We start from the raw sequence: 26363 nt of genomic DNA, 5'->3' as shown, positions 1-26363 counted from the left end.
GCTCAGTTGTCCTGTCCTGTGGATTAACAGTGGACAGGATTCTGTATGTGGATGATGACAGCTGGCATTTGTTGAATAACTGCTATGTCCCAAGCAGGAACCTACATTTTTAATATATACTATCTCATTTAATCCTCACATCAACCCAGCGAGCTAGTATGATTATCTCCATCTCATCATACAGAATTGAAGTAGAAAGGTAAAATAATCAGCCTGAGGCCATTCAGCTTCATTTCAAACTGAAGCCATCCTGAGTATGAATGGCTATACCATTAACAACACATTAGGTCCTCTCAGCATTTTATAAGGACTATTATTAGTTTCAAAATATTTGGGAAATGAGCTGACTCTCTAGGATGCTACTTATGTGTGCTTCAAAGAATCAAAGCACCAAGGAGCAGGCTGAAGGAATCTCCCAGTTGATACTTTATGGAAATTCCACTGAAGGACTTTTGCCAAAGTCTATCTTATAGACAGACACGGCTACCTCAATGAGGTGAAGAAAATGTCACTTGTACCTTATCTCCCTGACCTCAATCAAATGTTCATGTCCCCAAGGTGCAAGGCATAAGAGAAAGAACTGGATCAGCTACAATCCGACTTCCAACTTAATTGAAGACAACTAACACTCATGAAACAATCAGCACAAGGCAAAAAAACCCAAAACCAAAACCAAACCAGAGCAAACCATAATTAAATCTTAATCATGTGGCAGAGTAGATAACTCGTGTAGGAGTCACATGGAAAGAACTATCAGCTCTGAAGTGTCAGAATTTGAAAGGTGCAAGAAACCACACCTGAAGATCACCTAGCCAACTCCAGCATCTCAAGATGAGAACTAGTAACTTGACAATTACATAGCAGTAATGCTGAAATAAAATCAAGAAAATTAAAAAAAGAAAAAGAAAAGCCTTCCAAGGGTTAGTAGTGAGATGACAGTACTTTTGATGGAAACAGTGGCCAATGCTCCCATCTCCTGCTTTAGCAAAACCAACCAGCCACGGGTCTGGTGTTTAGATTACAGTCTTGTGAAGAGTCCCTACACTGAGATTTACATTTTTAAAACAATTAGAAATAACTGAATTGTTTGTTTCATTCCATTCATTGTTTTTAAACATAAACATTTATGAACCGCACTTTAACCTCGATATTACCAAACAGAAACACACCTACTCACACCAGCATTCCAGATGCTTATCTGAGAGAAGTGAGATCTGGCTGTCTTGAACACACTTCTGGTTTAGGTAGTAGACTCAGGTGTCTGTGCTGTAAACTGGTAAGCAGGAATTATTTGTCTAGCTTCGATGCCTCCACCCCAACACACTCTTATATTTTATTTAAAGCATCTAATAATCTGTTATAGTTGCTCACATAAAATCTATCAGTTATTAGAAAATAGGAATATGCTTAACTCTAAGTGGTTTAGAGAACCTAAATATGAACTGATAGAGCACTATCTTTTTTTTATAAAAAGATACCGAAACATCAAAAAGATACCCAAAAGATACCTAGGCTAGGTGTAAAGTTATCAAACCTAGTTTTCACTGGGAAAGTTTGGTAGTGAACACAACAGATGTGACTCGGGACATGTAAAATTTATTTCAAAAATGTTAGTTCAAATTTGAGAAAAGAAAACATGGTAGGATAATGAAAAGTTGATTTTGATTAATCATTTTAAAGGTAATATAAGTAAGAGTGCTGGTTATTGAATTTAAGTAACTAAGGTGTTTATTTTTATAAAAAAATATAAACCACTTTAATTTCTGACACCAAACATACAGGCATAAAATTGTATTTTTCTTGTATTCTAAGATAAAAACCCCTGCGGGTTTGCCAGCTCAAATTAAGGCTCAAAATTATTTTTTCTATGCTTCCAATCTATTATTAAGAGTGTACTTTAGGGGCACCTGGGTGGCTCAGTGGGTTGAACCTCTGCCTTCAGCTTGGGTCATGATCTCAGGGTCTTAAGATGGAGCCCCGCATTGGGCTCTCTGCTCCGCAGGGCACCTGTTTCCCCCATCTCTCTGCTTCTCTGCTTACTTATGGTCCCTCTCAGTGTCAAAAAAAAAGAGTGTACTTTAAAATTCCTCAAAGAGTACTTCAGGGGTGCCTGGGCGGCTCAGTCCTTAAGCCTCAGTCTTCGGCTCAGGTCATGATCCCAGGATTCTGTTATCAAGCCCCACATCGCGCTCCCTGCTCAGGTGGAGGCTTGCTTCTCCCTCTCCCACTACCCCTGCTTCTATTCCCTCTCTCGCTGTCTCTCTCTCTATCAAATAAATAAAATCTTAAAAAAAAAAAAAAAGTACTTCGGGGCACCTGGGTGGCTCAGTGGGTTAAGCCTCTGCCTTCGGCTCAGGTCATGATCTCAGGGTCCTGCGATCAAGTCCGGCATCTGGCTCCGGAGAGCCTGCTTCCTCCTCTCTCTCTGCCTGCCTCTCTGCCTACTTGTGATCCCTCTCTGCAAATAAATAAATAAATAAATCTTTAAAAAAATTTTTTTAAAAAGGTACTTCAAACGGTATTATGCTCTCATAGACCATTTAAGCTATCTGTAATACAGGAAATCTCAATATAGTTCTCTTTCAATATATTTTAGCAATTTACATTGCAAACTGTCATACAATTTGTACGCGTGGATCAGAGAGATAACTAAAATGTGGTTTCGAAAGAAGTAGAATAGGTTAATAAACCGTAAGTAATCAATATTAAGCCCATAAAGAAAGTAATTTTCCAACAAGTCTCCATAACAACAACAGCAACAATAACAACAAAAAAACAAATTCAAGTGCTAAGTAGATGTCCTCCTTACAACCATTGCCAAATCCGCTGCGTGACTTCAAAGTTCCAGACAAGACTTTTAACTTTCAATCTAAACTTTTCAGATCTACAAAATACAAGTATCAGAGTCACGTCCCACACCAGTATTTCCCAAAGTCTGAGAGTCTAAAGATAGAAACAAAAAAGTTTGCCAAATATCAAGTTTTTACAGATAAATCCAAAACCTATACTAGCAATTTCTCAGTATCAGACATATGCAAATGATGTTGAATGCAATCATTAATTAGCAGTGCATTCTACTTACTTTGTTTTTTGCCATTTATAAGCTTCATTAAAGACACCCAGAAAAGAGGTAACCGGTTGAATGAGGTTCGGCTCAGATAGGAGAAACCAGTTGTAAACTTGATCTACAAATTTACATTTCACAATGTCCTGCAGGGAAGGTACTCTTATAGACTAACATCATATATAAGCTTTAGATTGTGAAATAACGCATTTCAGCTTTTTACGCCTCACATTACCATTAGAAACCCTCAACCCTACATCCCTAGTTCCCGAAAAAAAAAAAAAAAAAAAAAAAAAGAAAAAAAGAAAAACCACCTCCAATTATCATTGGTCCACATAGTTCCGGCCCACATGGTATCAGTGGGTGTGTCGCTGCCAACAGGTCCTCTCATTGGCTGCGAAGAAAAAGCATTTAATAGGCTGTGATTTGGGGGGTTGTCAAACTCCACGCCTCCAGGCCTGGCGCTTGCCAATAGACCCGAGGTACTGGCGGCTACTCTGCGATTCAAAGGACAAGGTGGCTGCCTGAGCGCCAACCCCAGAAAGACGAACTCTGAGAAGGAAAAGGGTCAAGGAGAAAGGAGAGGGCGGTTCCAGCTGTCCCTCCAGCTCAACGCCTACTCCCGGACCCCGAGAAATGTTCTCACACGTGCATTTTCCCATCAGCAAATTAGAAAGGCTGGCAGTGCGCTGACTTTTTTTAGAGTCGTGACCGAGGGAGCAGCGCAGGGTCCGCATTCTTTCGGCCCATTCTACAGACTGAAGCGAGCAAGCGTGAGGCTCAGGCGGCGATGTTTAGTGCCTGGCGCCCCTGGGGAAAGAATCAGTCCCGGGAGCCCCCTCCGCACACTCCCCCGACAGCGGGCGCTGAGGCGCACCGGGCGCACAGCAGAGCCTGCCCCACCGCTCCCGGGTGCCGGGCCCGCGGGATGCGCCTGCCTCGCTCGGGCGCTCCCCTAGCGAGGGACTTACGCGGCCTGTTCTTTCTCCCCGAGTCCATCCTCCTTCGCAGCCGGCATTTCTTGGCCGGGGAGTCGTGCTGAGGGGGCGGTGGCTGCGGCTGGAGCTCGGGCAAGAGCGGGAGGCGCGGGGGTGCCGCCTCGCCACTGCCCGCGGGGCCCCGGTTGCAGAGGCGCGGCGGCTGGACAGGCGGCGGGTGGAAGCCGTTGTGCAGCAGCCCGTTCACGGCGGCAGCGCCGGTGTCGGCGGGGGCCCCCGGGGCGTGCGTGGCCGAGTGCTCCGGCCGCCCGCCCCGATCGCCCATGCCGGGGGCTGGTGCGGCGGCGCGCGGGCCCCGGTTCAGGCGGCCTCGCTGGAGGTCATTCTCGGGCGTCTTTATTTCCTCGGATCCTCCCTGCGGTTTCCGATTCAGCAGCCGCAGAGCCGGCGCCGGGGGATGGCGAGCCCGGCGCTCCTCCCCTTCTCCCACCGGCTCCCCCCGCTCCTCGGTGCTCTGCCCCCCGCGCGCCCGCCCCGCCGCGCCGGCCGGGAGCATGCCGGCTCCCGGCGCGGAATCCGGGATCCCCGAGGACCCCCAGCCGGGGCCCCCACAGCCCGCCTCCCTCTGATCCCCGGGCCGCGCGACTTCAAACGCGGCTTCCTTGCCTCCCAGACCTGTCCCCGCTACTGAGCATGCCCAGTGCTGCCCGCCACCGCCACCGACGAGTTTCAACATGGGGACTGAAGTTATCGGGGTTTGCAAAGAGATGGGCGGGTTGGGCTTTGTATCTCGGAGCAGCCGAGAGGGGACTGGGCGAGGCTGGCGCTAGAGGAGCGGGCTGTCTGGAGGAGGAATTACGGAGGAACACAAATATTTGTAGAGGTTTCAGGTTTGCTAATCCTGCCCGCAGTGGGCTAAACACCTTTGCAAGGTCATTCACGTTGTCCCTTCCAACACCCCTCCTCTCCTTGCTTTGTGAGTGTGCCTGTTTGGTTAAGTGACCAAACTACTCACAGGCCCGAGTGGAGGGAGGAGAACGATTATTTATAGAAAGGTAGGCCGATTTGGGAAGCGAAGGGAGTGAAATTTCTTTACTGGCACACAGGCAGACACCATGTGCTTCCCTGGAGTTGTCTTTGCAGGGAGGAAACCTAGGAATACAGTGTAAGGACAGTGAAGGACACAGCTGCAAACGGGATTAACCGGTGCTGGAAGAGACCAAGTAAACAGAAGCAGTCCCAAGCTATAAAAAGCGCTTTCCTCACCCAGAAAGGACTTCAAGAGACAATGTCATTCCATTTATAGAGGAAGGAGTTGCCTGTGTTTTAAGAAGGGAAGGCAGCATGGAAGGGTGGTCAACACCATAAGCTTTGGAGTCAGAGCTGGGTTCAAATTCCAACTCAGCCACTAGCAAAGCCATGGAAAATTGCTGGAGTTACCACACCTGGCAATCAGAAACAGGGCTGGACATGCTCAGTAGGCAGAACACATTTGGGTGGTGAAGACCTTACCAAAGTTATGTAATCTCTTGAGGCCTCAGCTTTTGAATTTAACCAGGCCCTATTGTGAGAAATCTACCTAAAGTAGCTGGTACAATCCCGGCACACAGTAAATTCTTCAAAGAAGCAGTTATTTTAATGACATTGTTATTAGCAGTTCACCCTTCAAGTGAGGGGAGCAAACCATGCTCGCAGCCATATTTGCTGTGTGATTACTTATGTGTGATGTTCTCCATCATTTGTATGGACTGAATCTGCAAAGGAGAGGCCAGCAAGTGTGGCTGAGTGGACTGGGCCCCTGGGTTGCCAAGACCCCTGGCCTTAGGGCATTTGGCAGCAGTTGGAGCCTGTACTCCGGATGGGCAATTGCTTCCCAGAGAGCCCTACCCAGAGCCACAGCTTTGGAACCATAGGGGCTGATGTTTTTTGAATATAGGTGAGGTTCGGTGGGATCTGGAGCCAAAAGCCAAGAAAGGATTCTCGAGGTGTCTTCAGAGCAAAGCTGGTGGTTTTTTACTAAAGCACAGGTACAGGACCCAAAGACAGAAAGAGCTGTCGCCGCCTGTTGTGCTGGGATTGCGAGGGGGCAGCTGACTTGTATACCTTGGGGTGGGGAGAAGTAAAGGTAAGGGAAGTTCCAAAAGGACTTTCATATGCTAAAGAAGACTCAGCAGATACTGGACGCCTTGCTGTAATCAAACCAAGGCTGTTTTTTCTTCCGACAAGGCATTCACTTTAAGACCGTTGGGAGCTTCCTAGAGGAAGGCTAAACTCTGCCTGCCTCAAGTATTTGTCAGTAAGGACATTTAATTTTATCTACATTTCCTTCTGCCTTTGTTTCTTGCATCAGGGGCCATTTGAGAACTCCCGTCCATCCACTCATTTTTCCAGATAAGGAAACAGCCACAGAGAGATGGCTGAGGTTATTAAGAGCAAAACTAAGACTAAACCCTATATCTTCTATTCCTGACCTTATCATACTAGTTGAGACATAGAGGAAAAACAAACAAACTTGGGTGCTATCGCTCCTGTCTACCTCTCCTGCCTCATCTCCAGCTCCCTGTGCTCCTGCTATAAGGCAGCCTGCCAGTTCCTCAAATTATTACCCCTTTGCACCTTTTATTTCCATTGCCTGAAACGCTCTTCCTTGAGACCTCTTTGTCCACTAGATTCTGACTCAATCCTCAGACCTCTGCTTCAACCTCTTGTATTTGGAGAAATCTTCCCTGACCCTTAGGACTAGATCAGGTGTTCCTACTCCCTAAACTGTATCTTCATGACTGTATCAGTCTGTAACTTTACAATGCATCTGTTCCCTTATTTGTCAATGGGGATAATAATAGGGCATCACTGAATTGTTACAATGATGAAACGAATTAACATATGCAAAGTGCCCAGCACATCATAGCTGCTGTGAAAAAGCTACATATTGTAATGGGGGCCCAGGGGTGCAAGAGCCCCTGGCTCAGGGGGTCCCAAACAGACCAAGTCTGGCCACTTGCCACTGACAACAATCCAAAGGGAGAGAGACGAGTGGTGGTGAAACAAGAAAGGGATTTATTTCAGCGAGGCCAACACTTGCAAGACCTTGGACTAATGTCTCAAAGACTGTCTCCAAAGTGCTAAAAATACTTCCAGGTTTATATAAGGAAAATGTGGGACAAAGGTCAGTGGGTAAATGCAGCTGAGTCGTCAAGGTCAGGTTGGTCAGGTTGTCTTGGGATCAATCACCCAGGCCTTGCTGGCCCAGGCCAGTCCTTACTGCTTGAGTAGTTCTGGTTCCCATCAGGGGATGCTTTGTCCACAGGGTCTTTTGCCTGACTTTAAGAGATAAGCTGGAAAGATGAACTTATTCAGAAAGAAAGTTTGAGGTCAAAATAGAGGGAGTTGAAGTCCTCTTTAATATTACCATTTGACTGTTGGTCTGGACCTCTACCCCCAACAACACACACACAGCCACACACACACACTCTCACTGTGATCTCCATTAAGGCAGATGACTCTTGTTCCTCATTGCATCTTTAGGAAACTTTTGGTAATCATCTGTGGCTGAATAAATGACTTGCGTAATATTTTACCCAGGATGTCTCTTACTTTCTACTGTAAATTAGCTTAAAAAAAAAAATCTCCATTGCTATTCCTAAGTATTCAAAGATAGAGTTTTCAAATTCTCATGTAAGTTGATCTGAGTAGATTGGGAAGCAGTTTATATCCGAGATACAAGTAGAAGCTTTAGCCGTTCAGTACCTCCAAGGACATACTCTCTCCAGCTTGATTCCCGGGCATGGTGAGAAAGGCCCGAGCCAGGTGGCTCCGACCCAGGCAGGGCAGAAGTACTGGTACTGCGACAGAACGTCCTCCACCTGCTTACTTGCTCCTGTCCTCATCAGGCTGGTGCCCTGGATCCGTCACACCGGGCACGTGGGAGAGAGGAAGTCAGGTGGCATCTTATAGGTCAGAATACTTACGGGAGTATTCAGGGAAGGTGTACCTCGGAAATGTAACTCTGAGGTATGAGCTTTCATGGGCTCCAGTAGGGGCAGGGAACAAATGTTTGGAAAAGAGTGAGAGAGGAAGGAACCCACAAGCCACTTCTCTCCCTTTATTCATTCATTCACTCACTCATTCATTCATTCATTGATTTAGCAATCATTCATTCAGTGTGTACTATGTTGTAGGTACTAAAAAGACGGTGGGAATATAGAGACAAAACAGATGCCTTCACTTCCCTGGAGGAGTTCACAGTTCATAGCAAGAGAGATAAGTCGATGGTTCTCCATCAGTGTCCACAAAAATAACCTAGGGACTTTCTACTTTTCAACTCTTCATTGAAAATAACATATGCACAGAAATGTATGCATAACCTAAGGATAGAGCTCAGTAAATTTTGCACAAATAAACACTCTGTGTAATTGGTACCTGATCAAGAAACGAACATTACCCGTCATCTAGGAGAGTTTTCAAGAGCAGACTCTGGGCCCAGGTCCATGCACTGGTTTGGAGCACGGGAGTCTACATGGTGATGATGGTAGGTATTTTTTAATGTATTTTATTTTTTAAAAAGATTTGTTTACTTATTTGAGAGAGAGATGGGGGAGGGGAGGAGCAGAAACAATCTCAAGCAGACTCCCCGCTAATCATGGAGCCTGCTCGGGGATCCCACAACCCCAAGATCACAACCTGAGCTGAAATAAAGAGTCAGTCGCCCAACCAACCGAGCCACCCAGTCGCCCTATGATAAATTAAGGAAGCAAAACCGTAGCAAAAAACTGTTTTTGTTTCTTAGCAAACAAACTTTTTTTTAAAAAACAAGATTATAATGTAGATGGTCCTTGACTGGAGAAACAGTGAACAAAGCCAAGCGTCACCTCTGCCGGGCAAGTAGCTCGGGAAAACTCCGGAGCGGCTGCTCGGGACAGAGACAGAAGACAGCGTGGCTAAGATGGAGGTTAACGCGGGCTTCCAGGAGGAAATAACCCTTTAACTGAATTTTTAATAATAATGGGATTTCTTTAGGGAAGGTTGAGAAAAATCGACTCAGAAGGAGGGAAATGGAGACTCTGTGGGTGGATTTGAAACCTTCTGGTCTGTTTGGGAATCTGCCAGGAATTCAACGAGGCTGAAGTACTGCTTAGCAAGGGAGGAGAGTGCTTAGAGCTGAGTCTGTTGCAGGGGTCCGCATCGCAGATGGCTTTCTGCCAGCAGGAAGGAGTTTGAACTTCTTCCTCAGGGCCTGGAGAAGCCGTGAAAAAGACTTAGCTATAGGAAAACTACAAGATTTGCATTCTGGAAGGATCTCTGGTAGCTGCCTAGAGAACAGATTCGGGGAGGAGGTCCCTATGTAGGGAGATCATGAAAAACGCTATTGGAAAAGTTCATATAACTGGTGGGAAGGGTCTGAGTAAAGGACTTGGCAGTGGGAATGAGAACATTGGGTAGATTAAAGAATTTTTAAGGGTAGAGTCCATAGGACTTGATCGCCATTTGGAAGGTAAGCGAGAGGTAAGGCTAGGATGATTTGTTTCCAGTTTGGGCAACTGGCAAAGTTGTGGTTTCAACACGCATGATAAAATAGGCAGAAAAGGAGAAAGAGTCTCCTTTATCTTGAGAGAATCTTTCTCTCTGTTATCTCTGGAGAATCTTTCTCTCTATTCTCTCTGGATTTTACACTTTAAAAAGGATGATCCTTTAAAAATACATATCTGGGCACCTGGGTGGCTCAGTGGGTTAAAGCCTCTGCCTTCGGCTCAGGTCATGATCTCAGGGTCCTGGGATTGAGCCCCACATCGGGCTCTCTGCTCAGCAGGGAGCCTGCTTCCCCCTCTCTCTGTGCCTGCCTCTCTGCCTACTTGTGATCTCTGTCTGTCAAATAAATAAATAAAATCTTAAAAAAATAAGAATACAGATCTGACCCTAACGTGTTTGTACCTAACGTCCTTCATGGATGCTCAACAATTCCTAACATTCTAAACTCTCTAACTGGCTCATCCCCGTCCTTCGTACTCTGCCTGCCTCAGCCTTTATCTCCTGCACTCACACTCACACCAGGTGCTCTGATGAGATCACAGGTACAGTTCCCCAAAGGCCTTCTCAGCAGATCCCTCCAGAATTGGGGGGAGGGGAGCTGTGGTGTAAGCCATATCACTCTACTTATCACAGTCTGATTCACACGTACCACGTTTCATTGTAAAATAAGAAGTGTTTTTGGTTCCCTCAAGGATGGGCAAACAAGAAACCAAAACCTGGGGCACCTGGGTGGCTCAGTCGGTTAAGCATCTGCCTTTGGCTCAGGTTATGATTGGGATCCTGCATCAGGCTCCCTGCTCAGCAGGGAGTCTGGCTCTCCCTACTCCCTCCTGCCCTTTCTGCTCTCTCTCATTCACTTTCTCAAATAAATAAATAAAATCTTAAAACCAAATAAAAAAATCCCGTCCCATCAAAGATGTGCTCTTTTTGACCACCTGGGGGTTGTAAATTGAAGGTGTGTATTAGAAAACAAGTATATGGTACATATGTACAGTGGAATACTATCCAGCTGTCAAAAAGAAAGACATCTTGCCATTTGAGACAACTTGGGATAGACTTTGAGGGCATATGCTAAGTAAAATAAGTCATATAGAGAAGACAATACTTTAGGATTCCACTTCTATGTCCAATCTAAAAAACAAAAACAGAAACAGAGAACAGATTGGTGACTAGAGGTAGTGCAGAATGGGTGAGGGTGGTCAAGATACACCAACTTCCAGTTATAAAGTAAGTAAGTCATGGGGGTGTAATGTACAACATGGTCACTATAGTTAATAGTGCTGTGTTGTATATTTAAAAGTTGCTAGCAGAGGGGATCTTAAAAGTTCTCATCACAAGAAAAAAAATTTTTAACTATGTGTGATGATGGGTGTTAATTAAACTTTTACTTTCCTTTAAAGATTTTATTTGTCAGAGAGAGAGAGAGCACAAGCAGGGGGAGCGGCAGACAGCGGGAGAAGCAGGCTCCCCGATGAGTAAGGGACTCCCAGGACCCTGGGATCATGACCCAAGCAGAAGGCAGATGCTTAACTGACTGAGCCACCCAGGAATCCCTGTTAGTTAGACTTGTGATCATTTTGCAATATATACAAATATTAAATCATTGTGTTGTACGACAACAATAACAAACAACAAAAGCCAAGAAAGGAAGTAGGCTGCATTTAGACCTGTGTGTTGTCTACCTGGTCCTTGAAGAACTTCTGGCAGCTCTCAGCCTCTCAACCCAATTGTAGGGGCTCCTATCTGTGAATTCACAGAATTTGTGCAAGCACAAATGTGAGCTGAAAATATGTGTGTGGAATCATTGGAGGATGCAGTTCCCTCATGGTACAGGGAAAAGATGCTGAGGCCTCAGAGTGGAAGGAGAGGAGAGGTGCCCCGTATGGGTGAGCAGGGACCACAGGCCTATCCGAGGAGGTGGGCTGAGATTCAAGAGAGCAATCCTAATTGGCCCATGTCTGTGGTTGACTTTGGAGTGGCCGATGAAACACAGGGAAGGTCTGGGAGACTTGAGAAAAGGTTTCCTTCCAGAAAAAGAGGGAGGTCAGCAATGTAGACTTATAACCTAGTGTTTAGTTATTCTAAGCATGACTGGTTATTTTCTGAAGACAAACATAAAACCTGCTTGCCATGCTATCGTTATAAGTTATCATTGCAGAAGTTGTAGTTATTTGCCAAAATGAAGATAAAGTCAAACGTGCTCAAGTTCTCATCCAGGGAGTTATACTGATGCTACAGTATGAGCATGGAAATAAGGTACACTTCAAGACTTAGTGTAAGAAGAAATCTTAGGGGCAGCTGGCTGGCTCAGTCATTGAAGCACGGGACTCTTGATCTTGAGGTAGTGAGTTCAAGCCCCATGTTGGGTGTAGAGATTACTTAAAAAAAAAAAAAAAGAATCTTTAAAAAGAATTATTAAAACTTTAGCTGCCAGAATAATATTGAGCCAAGATGAACTTCTTTATTTCATTTTTGCTTTTGTTACAGGTGCTGGTGCCTTGCTTAGAGATTCGCCATGAGGCCATTTCATACAAGCGATACAAGAGACAATTTTGGATTATAGCACTATTTTCAATGACAGGGATTTTCATATTGCTTTTTCAGGGCCCTAGAGAGCAGAGCTGCCTTGGGGAGTCAAAGGCCACCAGAAACAAGACAAAACTATCCTAGTGTCAGGGTGCCTGGGTGGTTCAATTAGTTAACCATCTGACTTTGGCTCAGGTCATGATCTCAGGGTTCTGGGATCGAGCCCCGCTCAGCGAGAAGTCTGCTTGTCCCTCCAACCCTCTCCCCTCATGCTCTCTCTCTCTCTCTTTCTGAAATAAATAAATAAAATCTTAAAAAACAAAACAAAACACAAAACCTGTCCTGGTGAATTAATAGTGTTAGTGTGAGGTTCTAATGGATCCCTTCATCAGGGCCTTGATTTTTTCCTTTCTTCAGAATTGAGCAACTACTACAGAGTAGACACCAAGCTGAGTACCGGGGATACATTCTTGACCAAAACCAAAGTCCCAGCCCTTGTGTAGATTACAGAAAAGACATGCAGTAAAGCACATAATCACCTAAAAAGCAAAGGCCTAAGTACATTCTGACAAGTGGGGAAAAGTAAGGCTGCCAGTGCCATGAGGATACTTACCAGGGTGACCTGACCTAGTCTTAAGCTTTAGCAGAGGAAATGGTATTTGAGCTGAATTCTACTTTTTTTCTTTTTTTCCCCATGTCGGCTCTATGCCCATAATGCGGCTTGAACTCATGACCCTGAGATCAAGATTCATTTGCTTGGCTGACTGAGCCAGGCAGGGGGCCCTGTGCTGAATTCTAAATATTGAATAGAGGTTAACTGGGTTGAGGTGAATGCAGAGGAGGTATTCCTAGCCTATTCTTTCTACATGATAAATTTGGTAGACACTTCATAAATACTTGCTGAACGAAAGAATGACTTGACCCTGTCCCTCTCAATTGGACAAATCAAATGTAAGGAAAATTACTCACTGAAATGCATCACTGGAAAGGTTTAGGTCAATCCTTCTCTATTTACTGTTCTTTCATGTTGGTTGCTCTTCTCTCCAATGATGGGAGTATTTTCCACCCAATACTCACTTACTTACTTTCAAAGATTTCATTTATTTGACAGAGCACATGCAGGGGGAGCAGCAGGTAGAGGGAGAGGGAGAAGCAGGCTTCCCGCTCACTGAGCTGGGAGTCCAGTGTGGGGCTGGATCCCACGACTCTGGGATCATGACCTGAGCGGAAGGCAGATGCTTAACCGACTGAGCCACCCAGGCGCCCTTCCACCCAATACTCTTGTTGCCTGTTTAAGAGTCTTGTTTGTTTTGTTTTGGGTCAACAGAGATGGAAAAATATAGCATCAACACCACCAATAATAACTGTGTATATAGGAATGGCAGGAATGGAACACATCCCACGTGAACAAACTTCCTGTTAGTCACTAATATTTTTAAAGTACCTACTAATTATGATTTGGTGAAGGGGGATAGGGTGTGGTGGCTAGAAATGTAATAGGCTATAATCAGAGTGACCCCAAGTACTGGGCATGATTTCAGGAATGGAGCTGGGTTTCACAGAATTATAATGGTTTTATTATCTAACATTTATTGAGTCCTCACAGGCCATACACTGTACTAAGCATGTAAATATCATATTTTCTTTTAATTAGCACAGTAGGCATGTGAGTTGGGTATGGTTATTCTCCTCATATTCCAGGTGAGGGAATGGAATCAAGAGAAGCTCATTAACTTACCCCAAATCACATAGCAGAAATGTAGAACTGACATTTAAAATCACACTGAGGTGGCTCTAGAACCTGAACACTTCATTTTATTATTTTTTTAAGATTTTATTTATTTATTATTTTATTTATTATTTTATTTATTTGATAGAGAGAGAGATCACAAGTAGGCAGAGAGGAAGGCAGAGAGAGAGGGGAAAGCAGGCTCCCCACTGAGCAGAGAGCCCAATGTGGGGCTCGATCCCAGTCCCTAAGATCAGGATCTGAGCTGAAGACAGAGGCTTAAACCAGAGCCACCCAGGCACCCCAACGTGAACACTTCATAACTCAATCATGGTGCTTCCCAAAAGGCAGTGTGTCTCTCATTGCCTAGAGTTTATGCCGTGGTTGCAAATGTCTGCTGTCATACTCCACTACCTGCACTGTGTTGCCTTTCATCACAATTGTTGGGTGCCTTTATTTCTCATTATTTCTTTGCAGTTTGGATTAATCTTGTTTACAAGAGAGGCTTTTTCTCTTTTAAAAATTTTCCTAGCTATAACAATCTCTATTTTTCATTTATTAAAGATATATTTTTAAATGATGCTACCATTGGGGTGTCTGGGTGGCTCAGTGGGTTAAAGCCTCTGCCTTCAGCGCGGGTCGTGATCCCAGGGTCCTGGGATTGAGCCCCGCATCAGGCTTTCTGCTCAGCAGGGAGCCTGCTTCCTCCCCTCTCTCTGTCTGCCTCTCTGCCTACCTGTGACCTCTATCTGTCAAATAAATAAATAAAATCTTAAAAAAAAAAATGATGCTACCATGTGCGAGCTACTGTGCCAACAGAATTTCCATCTCTGTTGACCAAAAACAAAACAAAACAAACAAGACACTTAAACAGGGTCAAACACTGTAATGAAGTTACAGTGATGAATAATGCAAAAAAATTTCCCTTCCATCACGGAGCACACCTGGGTGTGGTGTGGGGAGAGAAGGTGGGGACAGGGGGATACAGAAAATAAACAAGTAAATTAATAAATAAAGATTGTGCTAAGTAACATAAAAATTAAACAAAATGTTCCTCTCTTCCAGACAACAACTGGAGGAGAGGAACAGTTTAGATGGTGAAGTTGAGGAAGCCACAATTGATGTGGTGGTACCTGGAGGTTGAGAGATTAAGATGCGAACTGTCACGTAAAGAGATTTGGAAGAATATTCAGCATATAGAAGAAAAATGTGTGTGTGTGCGTGTGTGTGTAGACATTTCACCACAACCAAAGTTCCAGTATTTGGGAGATGCTGGTGATTCAGGTATATGCACCTTCCTTTGAGACTGCTAGCAGTGGTAGGGAGAGTTTTCTGTTAGGGTCCCAGTGTTCAGGACACTCAGATTTGTTTTACAGTCTCCCTATTTTCCAGAGGAAATCCCTGCTAAGTTGTGAAGATTCTTCATCTGCAAAAAAAAAAAGTCACTTGAACTCTTTTCAGCATAAAATGAATACAGTGGACTGGGTGGATAAGAATCCTGGGAAAGGCTGAACAGGCAGCCTCTAGGCTGAGTTCCCAGTAATGACCTCCCAGAATTCCATCACAGTATCAGTTTACTCAGGGAACTGGGATATGGGAGCTGCTACTTCTGGTACAACAGTAAAGCAAGAAATGAGAAAGCAAGAAAGCTGTTGCTTCTACTGCCGGGATCAGGACTGACTGGCTCAGGTGAGATCTACACCTGCAGAATGCATGAGTCCCTGACATCCAAGAGGAGACACAGGGACCTCTGCTGCCACTGCACCATTCAGCAGATAAAACAGCAGAAATGCAGCTTCCTTCCCAATCTGGCCTTTTCGATGTTGCCCAAGTACATCTGCTAGGCCAGAGTTAGACTATATATTAGACCCAAGGTCTAAGGGAGTCTGGGAAACGAAGTCTTCAATTTTCTCACCTCTAGCATGCAGTGTGGCATATTACGCAGGGTTGAAATAGAGTTGAGTGAGGCCAACTATTTACCTGCCACAAACCCATTTTATAAATGGGTAGTATGGTGTTCAAAGAAAACCTCAGTGTGCATCTTGATCTCAGGGTTGTGAGCTCAAGCCTCATGTTGGGCATAGAGCCTACTTTAAAAGCAAAGAAAGGAAGAAAGGAAGGAAGAAAACAGAACCACAGACCCTAAATGGAATTTAAACCAAGTCACCAAATCAGGGCTTCACACCTAACCTAACTGCATTTTCAACCTCAACTGGAACTGTAGTCTTAACTAGTCAGTCAGGAATTTTCTGGTCAGCATCAATGAAGTAATCTGTCACATGGACCCTCATTCTTCTCCACAGAAAGATGAGGTAATTAAAAAAAAAAAAAAAAAAAGATGAGGTAGTCCACGTAATACGACCCTCTGGCCTTCCCCCTAAGAGAAGGTGACCTTTTCTTTTTGCTAACAACTTCTTACCCCCACCCTTTTTCCTGTAAAAGCTTTCCATGTTGTATACTCCACAGAACTCCCTTTCTGTTTACCAGAGGGGATGCTGCCCAAATCATGAATTGCTTAATAAAGCCAATTGGATCTTCAAATTTACTTGGTTGAATTTTGTTTTTTTAACAATGGTTTTCCAGAACTTTTCTGCATCCTGGGAATATCGCCAGGCCCAGCAAATTAGGACAGTTGGTCACCCTGTGAGGTGGCCAGGTTTGAAGCTCCCTGTAAATTCCTTCAGAGAGACTGATATTGAAAACAGGACTAATGGGGCGCCTGGGTGGCTCAGTGGGTTAAAGTCTCTGCTTTCGGCTCAGGTCATGATCTCAGGGTCCTGGGATCAAGCCCCGCATCAGGCTCTCTGCTCAGCAGGAGCCTGCTTCCTCCTCTCTCTCTCTGACTGCTTCTCTGCCTACTTGTGATCTCTGTCAAATAAATAAACAAAATCTTAAAAAAAAAAAAAGAAAAGAAAAGAAAAAGGACTAAGCAAGTAATAACAGCAGTGATGACTATGTTATGGTGTTGAATTCCACCTCCGATGTCACTCAGACACAGGTTTGAATCCCAACTCCTCCTCTTATTGCTGTGTGACTTTGGCTAATTTATCTCTCAGCCAATTTCTTCTTCTATCCAGCACCTTCCAGTAGAATTCTGTGATGAGGTAAATGCACTCACTCTACATGGGGGTAGTCACTAGTCACATGTGGTTTTCGAGTACATGTGACTAATCTAAGAAACTGGATTTTAAATTAAATAAAATTAAATTCGTATTTTTATTTACTTATTTTTTAAACCACTTCACTGAGGAATGATTGACATACAGAAAACTGTACATATTTCATGTATATATATTGATCAGCATGGAGATAAGTATATACCCATGAAGCCATTACCATAATCTTCCATAAACTTATCCATTACCTGCAAAAGTTTCCTTCTGCTCTCTTTATCTTATTATTACTTCATTGTTATTATTAGCAAATTTGTAAGTACACAACACAGTACTATGCACTATAGGAATCATCCTGTCTATGTCATAGATCTCTAAGACTTACCTTCCATTACTGAAACTTTGTACCCTTTGATTAATACCTCCCTATTTCCCTCTCCTCCTGGCCCCTGGCAGTCACCATTCTATTCTCTGCTTATATGAGTTTGACTATTTTACTCCTCATATAAGTGGTATTCCTCATACTATTCCTCATATAAGTGGTAGCATGCAGCATTTGTCTTCTGTGTTTGGTTAATTTCCCTTAGTACGATGTCTTTGAGATTCATCCATGTTGTTGCAAATGGCAGGATTTCCTTTTTTATAAAGCTGAACGGCATTCATTGTATTTATATATAACATTTAAATTTTTTTTTTAAAGATTTATTTACTTGACAGAGAGAGACACAGCGAGAGAGGAAACACAAGCAGGGGGAGTGGGAGAGGGAGAGGCAGGCTTCCTGCTGAGCACGGAGCCCAATGTGAGGCTTGATCCCAGGACCCTGCGATCATAACCTGAGCCAAAGGCAGATGCTTAATGACTGAGCCACCCAGGTGCCCCTATATATAACATTTTAAAATTCTTCTGTCTGTTGATGGATGTTTCATTTGCTTGAATGTCTTGGCAACTGTGAAGAGTACTGCAGTGAGTATGGGGGTGCAGATAGCTCTTTAAGATCCTGATTCTGATTTCTTTGGATACATACCCAGAAGTGGGGCTGTTGGGTCATATGGTAGTTCTCTTTTTAACTTTTTGAAGAACCTTCATGTGGTTTTCCATAGTAGCTGTTCTACATTAAATTGAAATAGCAACATGTGGCTAGCAGCTACTATATGGGACAGCACTGTATACAGTGGAGATAATAGTTGTGTTTACCTCATTTATTTATTTATTCAACAAATATTTACTGAGTATCTTCCATGAACATCTGCAGGTATTGTGCTAGGGAATATGTCATGAAGCTTATAATCTAGTGAAGCAGACCCTTATAACAAGTGAAGAAATAAAATAACTAGAGTTTAAAGTTAGTAGTGTAAAGGAAGCGAACAGGATAAAATTCTGCAGAATAAAAGGGGGTACGGACAGACTTTAGATGGGGCACCAGGAGAAGCCTCTTTGAAGAGATGGCATATGACTCAAATGTCATCTACCATCATCATCCAGCTCAGGGTGGCCATGTGACATAACTCTGGCCAGTGAGACAGAAGTCGAAACTGGCCGAGTGATGTTTCAGGAAAGCTACAGTTTTTCTGATAGAAAAGGAAATGGTGAACCAATGTGAGGACACTCTCAAAGGCCAAAGGATGGCACGATCTGAGCATCACTAAGGAGAATAACTGCAATGTAGTAAAATAACATCAAATACATTTAAATCTATAAGTTCATAAAGACAATTTTTAAAAAAGGATCCCTTAGTGGCCATCACTGGAGGATACCAGTGAATCAATTCATTATTTTGCAAACTAGTAAATTAACGAAAAGAGTCAAGTATTTACTTTTCCTTTAATTATTTATTATTTACTTATCTGTATCCAGATAGAATCAAGTATTTACTTTTCCATTATTTACTTATTATTTTTATTATTTATTTATCTGTATCCATTGTGGAATGTAATAATAGAGGAAGTTTCTCTTTATAAAAGTGTTTCAGGGTGCCTGGGTGGCTCAGTGGATTAAAGCCTCTGCCTTCAGCTCAGGTCATGATCTCAGGGTCCTGGGATCGAGCCCCACATCGGGCTCTCTGCTCAGCAGGAAGCCTGCTTCCCCCCTCTCTCTGCCTGCCTCTCTGCCTACTTGTGATCTCTCTCTCTGTGTCAAATAAATAAATAAAATCTTTAAAAAAATAAATAAAAGTGTTTCAACCAATACATGAAGAAAGAATGATGGAATTAAAATATGAACACTTTATAACCTAATGAATTAGTAGGTTTAGACATTAATCATCAAAAGCTGCTAATACCACAAAAAGACCATCAGACATTAGGCAACTCCAGAGAGCAGAGTACACCACCTCCTACAAAGAGGTCTTGCCAAAACAGACAAACAAACAAACATGCAAACAAGCAAACAAAAGCTACAGTAACAACAACAACAAAAAAAGCCTGAGTTTAATTAAACCTTTAGATCCAACTATTAGTTCGCAAGATATATTAGAGGACATCATTAGGATGAAATCAGGAAAATCCAGATTTTAGCAAATTGGAGATAAGTGATCTGATTTCTCAAAAATAAATTGAGAGGAAAACAGTATGAAGGGGGGCGCCTGGGTGGCTCAGTGGGTTAAGCCGCTGCCTTCGGCTCAGGTCATGATCTCAGAGTCCTGAGATGAGTCCTGCGTCGGGCTCTCTGCTCAGCGGAGAACCTGCTTCCCTCTCTCTCTCTCTGCCTGCCTCTCCATCTACTTGTGATTTCTCTCTGTCAAATAAATAAATAAAATCTTTAAAAAAAAAACAGTATGAAGGGAGATCCTATAGATTAAAAGGGATGTCAAGGACATATCAATTGCAAATATTGGTCCAATTTGCATACTTCAAACTATAAAAAATATTACCTTTCTGGGATGATTGGAAATTTGAACACTGGCTATTTGATGATATTCAGGAATTATTCATTTTCTGGTGTGGTAATAGTATCATGGTTATATTTTAATAGGAAGAGCTTTCTCTTTTAGAGATACATAATGAAACACTTTGGGAAAAAATACAATGTCTGGGGCTTGCTTCAAAATATTAAGTGGAGAGGGAAATGTGTGTGGGGAGGGTATAGGTGAAATGAGATCGGCTGCAGGTTGATAATTATTGTGGCTATATGATGGGTCCCTGCGGGGCTGTTATACTATTATATAGAATTATATATATAGAATTATATGTACTCTATTTTTTTATGTTTGAAATTCTACATAACAGGAAGTTCAATAAAAAGGGGACTTGGCTCCCTACCTCCCCTTCTTCTGCCGGGGATAAGAGTTAAGGCCTTAAGGTGCGGGAGGCATCTTCTGACCATGAGGCCAGGCATGGGAGGTCGGTATATGAAGGATGCTGGAGCCAAAATCTTGAAGAAGGCCAAGTTCCTCATGGAGCTGCTGTGCCAGTCCTTCCATACTGACCTCTGGAAATTTTGTTATAAGAGATAAACCTCCATGTGTTTAAGCCTCTCTGAGATGAGGTTTCTTTTATTTTCAGGCAAGACCATTCATAACTGATACAGTTAAGATCCAGAACACGAGAAGGTACAATCTAGGTGAAGAGCAAGGCAGAGGGCACCACAGTCCGAAGGCTGTGGGGGCAGGCCTTCCAGAAGGCCAGTGTGGCTGGAGCATCATGAAGGAGAAGGGTGGGGTTAGGATGAGGTTGAAGGTGTAGGCAGGGGCTTGGAGGCCAGACGCCTGGCAGCCCAAGGCAAGTAGTCTGGATCATTCAAAGCATAACGGGAAACCACTGACAGTTTTGAAGTAGCTAAGTCACAGTAACTGACACAGTAACGTTGAGGAAGAGAACTCTGGCTGTTACATTGGGAACACACAGGAGCAAGAGCAGGAGCTGGAAGGAAGGCATTGAGAGACCAAGCAGGAGGCAGCCGTTCAGATGAGAGGGGACGGGAGGTTGGCTGCAGAGACAGACAGAAGAGGACGGTTTTGAGACCTACTTTGGAAATAAAATAGAAATTATTAAGTTACCAGAGAAAATTAGGAAAAGGTCTAGAATAACACCTGGTTTTCTGACAGTAGCGAGAGAGTGGAATTGAAAGAGGAAAGTTTCAAAGTAGTTACAAGAGCTAGTCTGGCAGATATGTGAGTCTGGAGGTGATGAGAGAGGCCTGAACTATAGATATACTCTTGAAAGCATCAGCGTAATATTGCATTTAAAGTTGGTGGTGGATGAGATGTCTAGGGGAATATGTCAAAGCAGAAGAAAACAGGAGCGGGATCCAATCTTGAGAAACACCATCATTTACACATGGTGTTGAAAAAGGAAAGGAGATGGAGAATGGAGACCATCACAAAAAAGAGATGGAAAGCCAGGAGGTTATGGTTTTGCTGAAATTAAGAGAGGAGAATATTTCAAGAAGTCCAAGTGAGCCTGCTGCTGCTGAGAAGTGGAGAGGAAAAGAGTCGAGTGGACACTGCTGTTGGCAAGAAGAAAGTCAAGGTGGCCTCGACAAAAACAATATTAGAGGAGTTGCAGAACTGGAATCCAGATCTGGGTGAGGGGGCAGGTGAAGAGGTAATGGAGCAAGAGAGGCATCTGTAGAAACTCCCAGAGTCAGCCAGAAAGGGAGCAGAGACACAGGGCAGTATCTGGGGGTAGTTCAGGGGTCAAAGTAAGGTTTCCAAAGATGAGAGGTGGGGGAGCCTGTGTGAATGCTGAGGGAAGATCGGTAAAGAGGGAGAATGATGGGATCTAGAACACAAATGGAAGGACAGGTCTTTAATAGGAGGAGGGAAAAGAGGAAAGGAGAAGGGAATGCAGATGCAGGGAGAAGTCTAGAATTGGTGACTAAGGGGTGGGGTAGTTTCCTTCTCTTTTATCAGTGAAACCTGAGGTGATGTCAGCTTTGAGTGAGGAGAGCGAGGGTCTGGGGGAGGTTCGAGAGAGGAGGGTGTGAAGACAAAATAGCGCAATATTCAATTTATTCTGAAATTGCCAGGCAGTGTTGGGCGACCACCTAAGGATGGTGATAAGGAATTTTAAGTCATTTTTGATGTTTCAGTAAACATTAGCTATCATTATGATGAAATGCCCGATGGGTAAGGCTCACCGAACCCTAAAAACACACTTGCTAAGTTAGGTGCCTCCAAGTTCATTAAGTGGCTGAGAATTATACAACTAATTTAGTTGGTGGAGCTGGGATTTGATCCCTACTCCGGTTACCTTCAAAGCGGGAGTTTTCCTTATTGTTCTCAAGGAGACTGAGGTAGCGTCGCCCTATCAGGCAGCACAGTTGCTAGAGCGCCCTCTGGCAGTCCGGAGGAGCACCGGCTTTCCCGGATCACCCCCGGTCCACTGGGGTTAAAGCAGAGGAAGAAAACTCGGCCAGAGATTCCTGCTGCTTTGAAGAGGTCACACATGTGACTCTGGATCAAATCAGTGGCAACCGTGAGCAACTGCCTTTTACACAGGAGCCAAGTCAGCAGCTAGGGTAGAAACAGCACTTATTTTCAGTCAGTGTTTCTCATTCAAGTATCTTCTTCGAATTCCATGGTGGATAAAAATGGTTTTGTTGGTTTATTTAGTGGTATTAAACAGCATTTGTTATGCTCCTGATTTTGTGGATCTGGAATTTGGGGGAAATAGCTTATCTATTTCATGAAGCCTGGGTGGCTGGGGTGGCTCAAATGGTTATAGGTGGTGGGATGGTTTAACTGGAGCCATAGATCTGAGGCCTGAATTCTGGTTGTAGTTTGTTTCTTCCGTCTTTCTCCACACCATGTCTGCTGGAGGTGAAATGTCCAAGGTAGCTCCTTCATTTCCACGTCTGGCACCTAGGTTGGAATGGCTGGAGCAGCTTGGACCTGCTGGCTGGCCATCACTCTCTCTCCACAGGGTATCTCTGCTGGGCTAGCTTGGACTGCCTCACAACACACAGTCTCAGATGGGCAGACTTATGTGGTGGCAGGCTTCAAAAATGTAAATTCAGGGGCGCCCGGGTGGCTCAGTGGGTTAAAGCCTCTGCCTTTGGCTCAGGTCATGATCTCAGGGTCCTGGGATCCAGCCCCACATTGGGCTCTCTGCTCAGTGGGGGGCCTGCTTCCCCCCTCCCCTCTCTGCCTGCCTCTCTACTTGTGATCTCTGTCTGTCGAATAAATAAATCAATAAATCTTTTAAAAAATGTAAATTCATACTGCCTAAATTAACTTATTTTGTGGCATGAAAAAATGCCATTGATTAGACTGATGCTGTAGTTTGGCCACCAAGTCCTTCATGTCTGTACATTTTTGAGAAGCAACACAGAAGTGATTTCCATTCTTTCACCCTAAAATTAGATCGAGGTTGTATAGTGAAGTTAGGCCAGCTGCCAGCCAAGGCTGATTCCCACCAGGCTGCCCCTTCTTGAACTTGTCTTGCAGCCATCTTCAGTCGTCAGAGTGCTTGATCCCATCTGGTTGATCCTGTTATCAGCTGGATGGCCGATGGCCTTGAAGCTTCTACCTCTTTAGCAGAAGCTATATCATGCTAAGTGAAGTTGTTATTGGACACAAAAAGATCCAAAAAAATGTCCCCATCTCTCTTTTTTTTTTTAAAGATCAAGTATAGAGAGGCCTGGGTGGCTCAGTTGGTTAAGTGTCTGCCATTGGCACAGTCCCTCTGCCGGCCACTACCCCTGCTTGAGCTCTCTCTCTCTCAAATAAATAAATAAAGAAATCTTTGAAAAAAAAAGATCAAGTATATATATATATTTTTAAAAGATTATTTATTTATTTATTTGACAGAGAGAGAGAGAGAGAGAGATCACAAGGCAGAGGCAGACAGAGAGAGAGGAAGAGGGCTCCCTGCTGAGCAGAGAGCCCGATGTGGGACTCAATCCAGGACCTTGAGATCATGACCTGAGCTGCAGGTAGCCGCTTAACCCACTAAGCCACCCAGGCACCCTATTTCTTTCTTTTTTTTTTTTTAAATACTTATTTATTTGAGAGCGATTGAGAGAGCATGACTGCCCGAGTGGTGGGGAGGGATAGAGGGAGAGAGAGAATATTGAAGCAGGCTCCCCACTGAGTGCAGAGCCCAGTGCAGGGCTGGATCACAGGACCCTGAGATCATGATCTAAGCTGAAATCAAGAGTCATCCAGCCACTTAACTATCTGAGCCACCCAGGTGCCCTAAATGTCTTCATCTTGTAATGTGTCTTTAAATTCTACTTACAGAGATTTATCTTGAGCCAAATTCAAAAAAGGAAAATAAGCTATATATACCATTTTCTGTTACAGTTCCATCTATATCAGAGAGAGAGAGAGAGAGATGGAGGGAGGGAGGGAAAGGTAGATTACAAGTAACCTATACATATGACAATAAAGGAAAGGTTTACTTGATTTGTTCAAGGGGAAGTACAATGTAGCGATCAGGAGCATGGGATCACACTGCCTAAATTCAAATCCTGATCCTGCCACTTACTAGCTGTGTAATGATTTGGGGAAAGGTATTTAACCTCTTCAGTTTCCTCATCTTTAAAATGGTAATAACAATAGCACTTAACCTTGTAAGGTTGTTTACAGAATTAAATAATATGTGAAAAGTCATTTGAATACTGCCTGGAAACAGAGATGAATTAGCACAACAATAACTTTTACATTATTGAAATAACATTTCCTGGGATGTACGATGTGCCAGATGCTGGAATGCTGGAAGTAACAAGCTGAAAAGAGCATAATTCCTACACCAGGGAGATAGGTAAGCATGGAGCATACATGGAGGTACAATATGAAATGGAGATATGTACAAAGGTATCTAGGAGTATGGAAGTGGGAGCACCTCCCACCATCTGGGAAAAATAGGAGATGCTCCTCAGAGGAAGCAATGTTTATGCTAAGACTTACTTACAGGATAAGTAGGAGTTTGCAGAGTAGAGAGGGCAGGAGTGGTGGGTGAATTATTCTGGGCAGAGTAAACCTCAAACACTATGCTGTGTGCATTTCAGTGAACACAGGGAATATGGACTGGGGAAAGGAATAGGAGGGCGTGGGTAATGAGGCTGAAGATGCAGACAACAGCCCAAACCTGAAGGGCTTTGTGAACCATTGGAGTGGTTTGGCCTCTATTACGTAGTTGGTTGGGAGTCCTTGAAGACACTAGTCTTAGGCCTGGCTGCTGCGTGGAGAATGGATTGCTAGAGTACCACCAAAGAGCCAGGCACCAGTTAGAAAATCTCGGCAGTAATTTAGGCAAGAGAGTATGCTGTTCTGCATTACAGCAGTGGCAGGAACAACATAGGTGTAGCTTGGGTTTCTGGCGTGGGTGTCTGAGTGGATGGAGGAATGTGGTCTGTCAGGTGGAATGTCATATTTTCTTCAAAATAATCACAAGGAAGACTATGTAGCAAGATGGGAAAATGTTCATCATGTAACATTAACTGATGAAAGCAACCTACTCATTACGTGTGTACCACTGACGACTATAAACCAAGCAAACATACTCAAAGATGAGGTGAGGAAGGGACAAGAAATAAAAGAGTTTGCTTTCTTAGGATATTAGGATTGCGGATGGTATCTTTCTGTTTTTTTTTTTTTTTTTTAAAGATTTTATTTATTTACCCAACAGACAGAGATCACAAGTAGGCAGAGAGGCAGAGAGAGAGGAGGAATCAGGCTCTCCGCTGAGCAGAGAGCCTGATGCGGGACTTGATCCCAGGACCCTGGGATCATGACCTGAGCTGAAGGCAGAGACTTTAACCCACTGAGCCACCCAGGTGCCCCATATCTTTCTGTTTTAATTTATAGAAATGCTCTTGTATCTTTGAAGGAAAAGTAGTATATTAAAGTTATACTGAAATACTGTGGTTGAAATTTTGCCTTTGTTTTGGATTTCCTTTAATTCCTGGATTAATTTTTTGGTTAAGAACTTAATGGAGATATAATTCACATTCCATACAATTCACCCATTTAAAAACACAATTCAATGGTTTTTAAAATAGTCACAGAATTGTGCAACCAAACTCAATTTGACAGCATTTTTACCACCCCCCAAAGAAACCCATACCTATTTGCAAATACTCTCCATTTCCCCTTAACCTCTGGTCCCACTCAAACACTAATCGACTTTCTATCTCTATAGATTTGCTTATTCTGGACATTCCACATAAATGAAATAATACAATATGTGGTCTTCATGACTGTTTTCTCTTCTGAACATAATGTTTTCAAGGTTCATCCATGTCATAGCATGCATCAGTCCATTTCTTTTTGTGGCTGAACACATTCCACTGCATGGATATAGGATATTTTACTTACCATTTGTTAGCTAATAGACATTTGGGTCTATCGGGTTGTTTCTACTTTGGGGCTATTATGAATAATGCTACTACGGACATTTATGTACAAGTTTTTGTGTAGATATGTTTTCTTTCTTTCTTTCTTTCTTTTTTTTTAATAAAGTGTGGGAGAAGGCACAAAACCTCTTTCATGTTCCCAGTAATCCTTGTGCAATTTTTTTTAAAC

General features: G+C 43.5%; 1 protein-coding gene across 10 annotated transcripts in view; it reads right to left on the bottom strand.

The window, feature by feature from the left end:
• The window catches only part of PANK1 (pantothenate kinase 1), a 109528-nt gene that overhangs the window by 51817 nt on the left and 31348 nt on the right, over positions 1-26363 (bottom strand). The window contains exon 1 of one of the 10 annotated variants that reach the window (XM_004749685.3): positions 4036-4854. The exons of 7 other annotated variants lie outside the window; for them this stretch is intronic. In XM_004749685.3, coding sequence (XP_004749742.1) covers positions 4036-4738 — 703 coding nt within the window. In that variant the 5' untranslated portion in view covers positions 4739-4854. Of the gene's footprint in view, positions 1-3082; positions 3325-4035; positions 4855-26363 lie in introns of those variants that run through there. 2 more of the 10 variants (XM_004749686.3, XM_004749687.3) reach the window with 2 other exon arrangements.

The sequence above is a fragment of the Mustela putorius genome, unplaced genomic scaffold, assembly GCF_011764305.1.
Source record: "Mustela putorius furo isolate JIRA1106 unplaced genomic scaffold, ASM1176430v1.1 tig00003909_pilon_pilon_pilon, whole genome shotgun sequence".
NCBI lineage: Eukaryota > Metazoa > Chordata > Mammalia > Carnivora > Mustelidae > Mustela > Mustela putorius.
The sequence above is the reverse complement of the archived record's forward strand: the minus strand, read 5'-3'. Positions and strand labels throughout refer to the sequence as shown.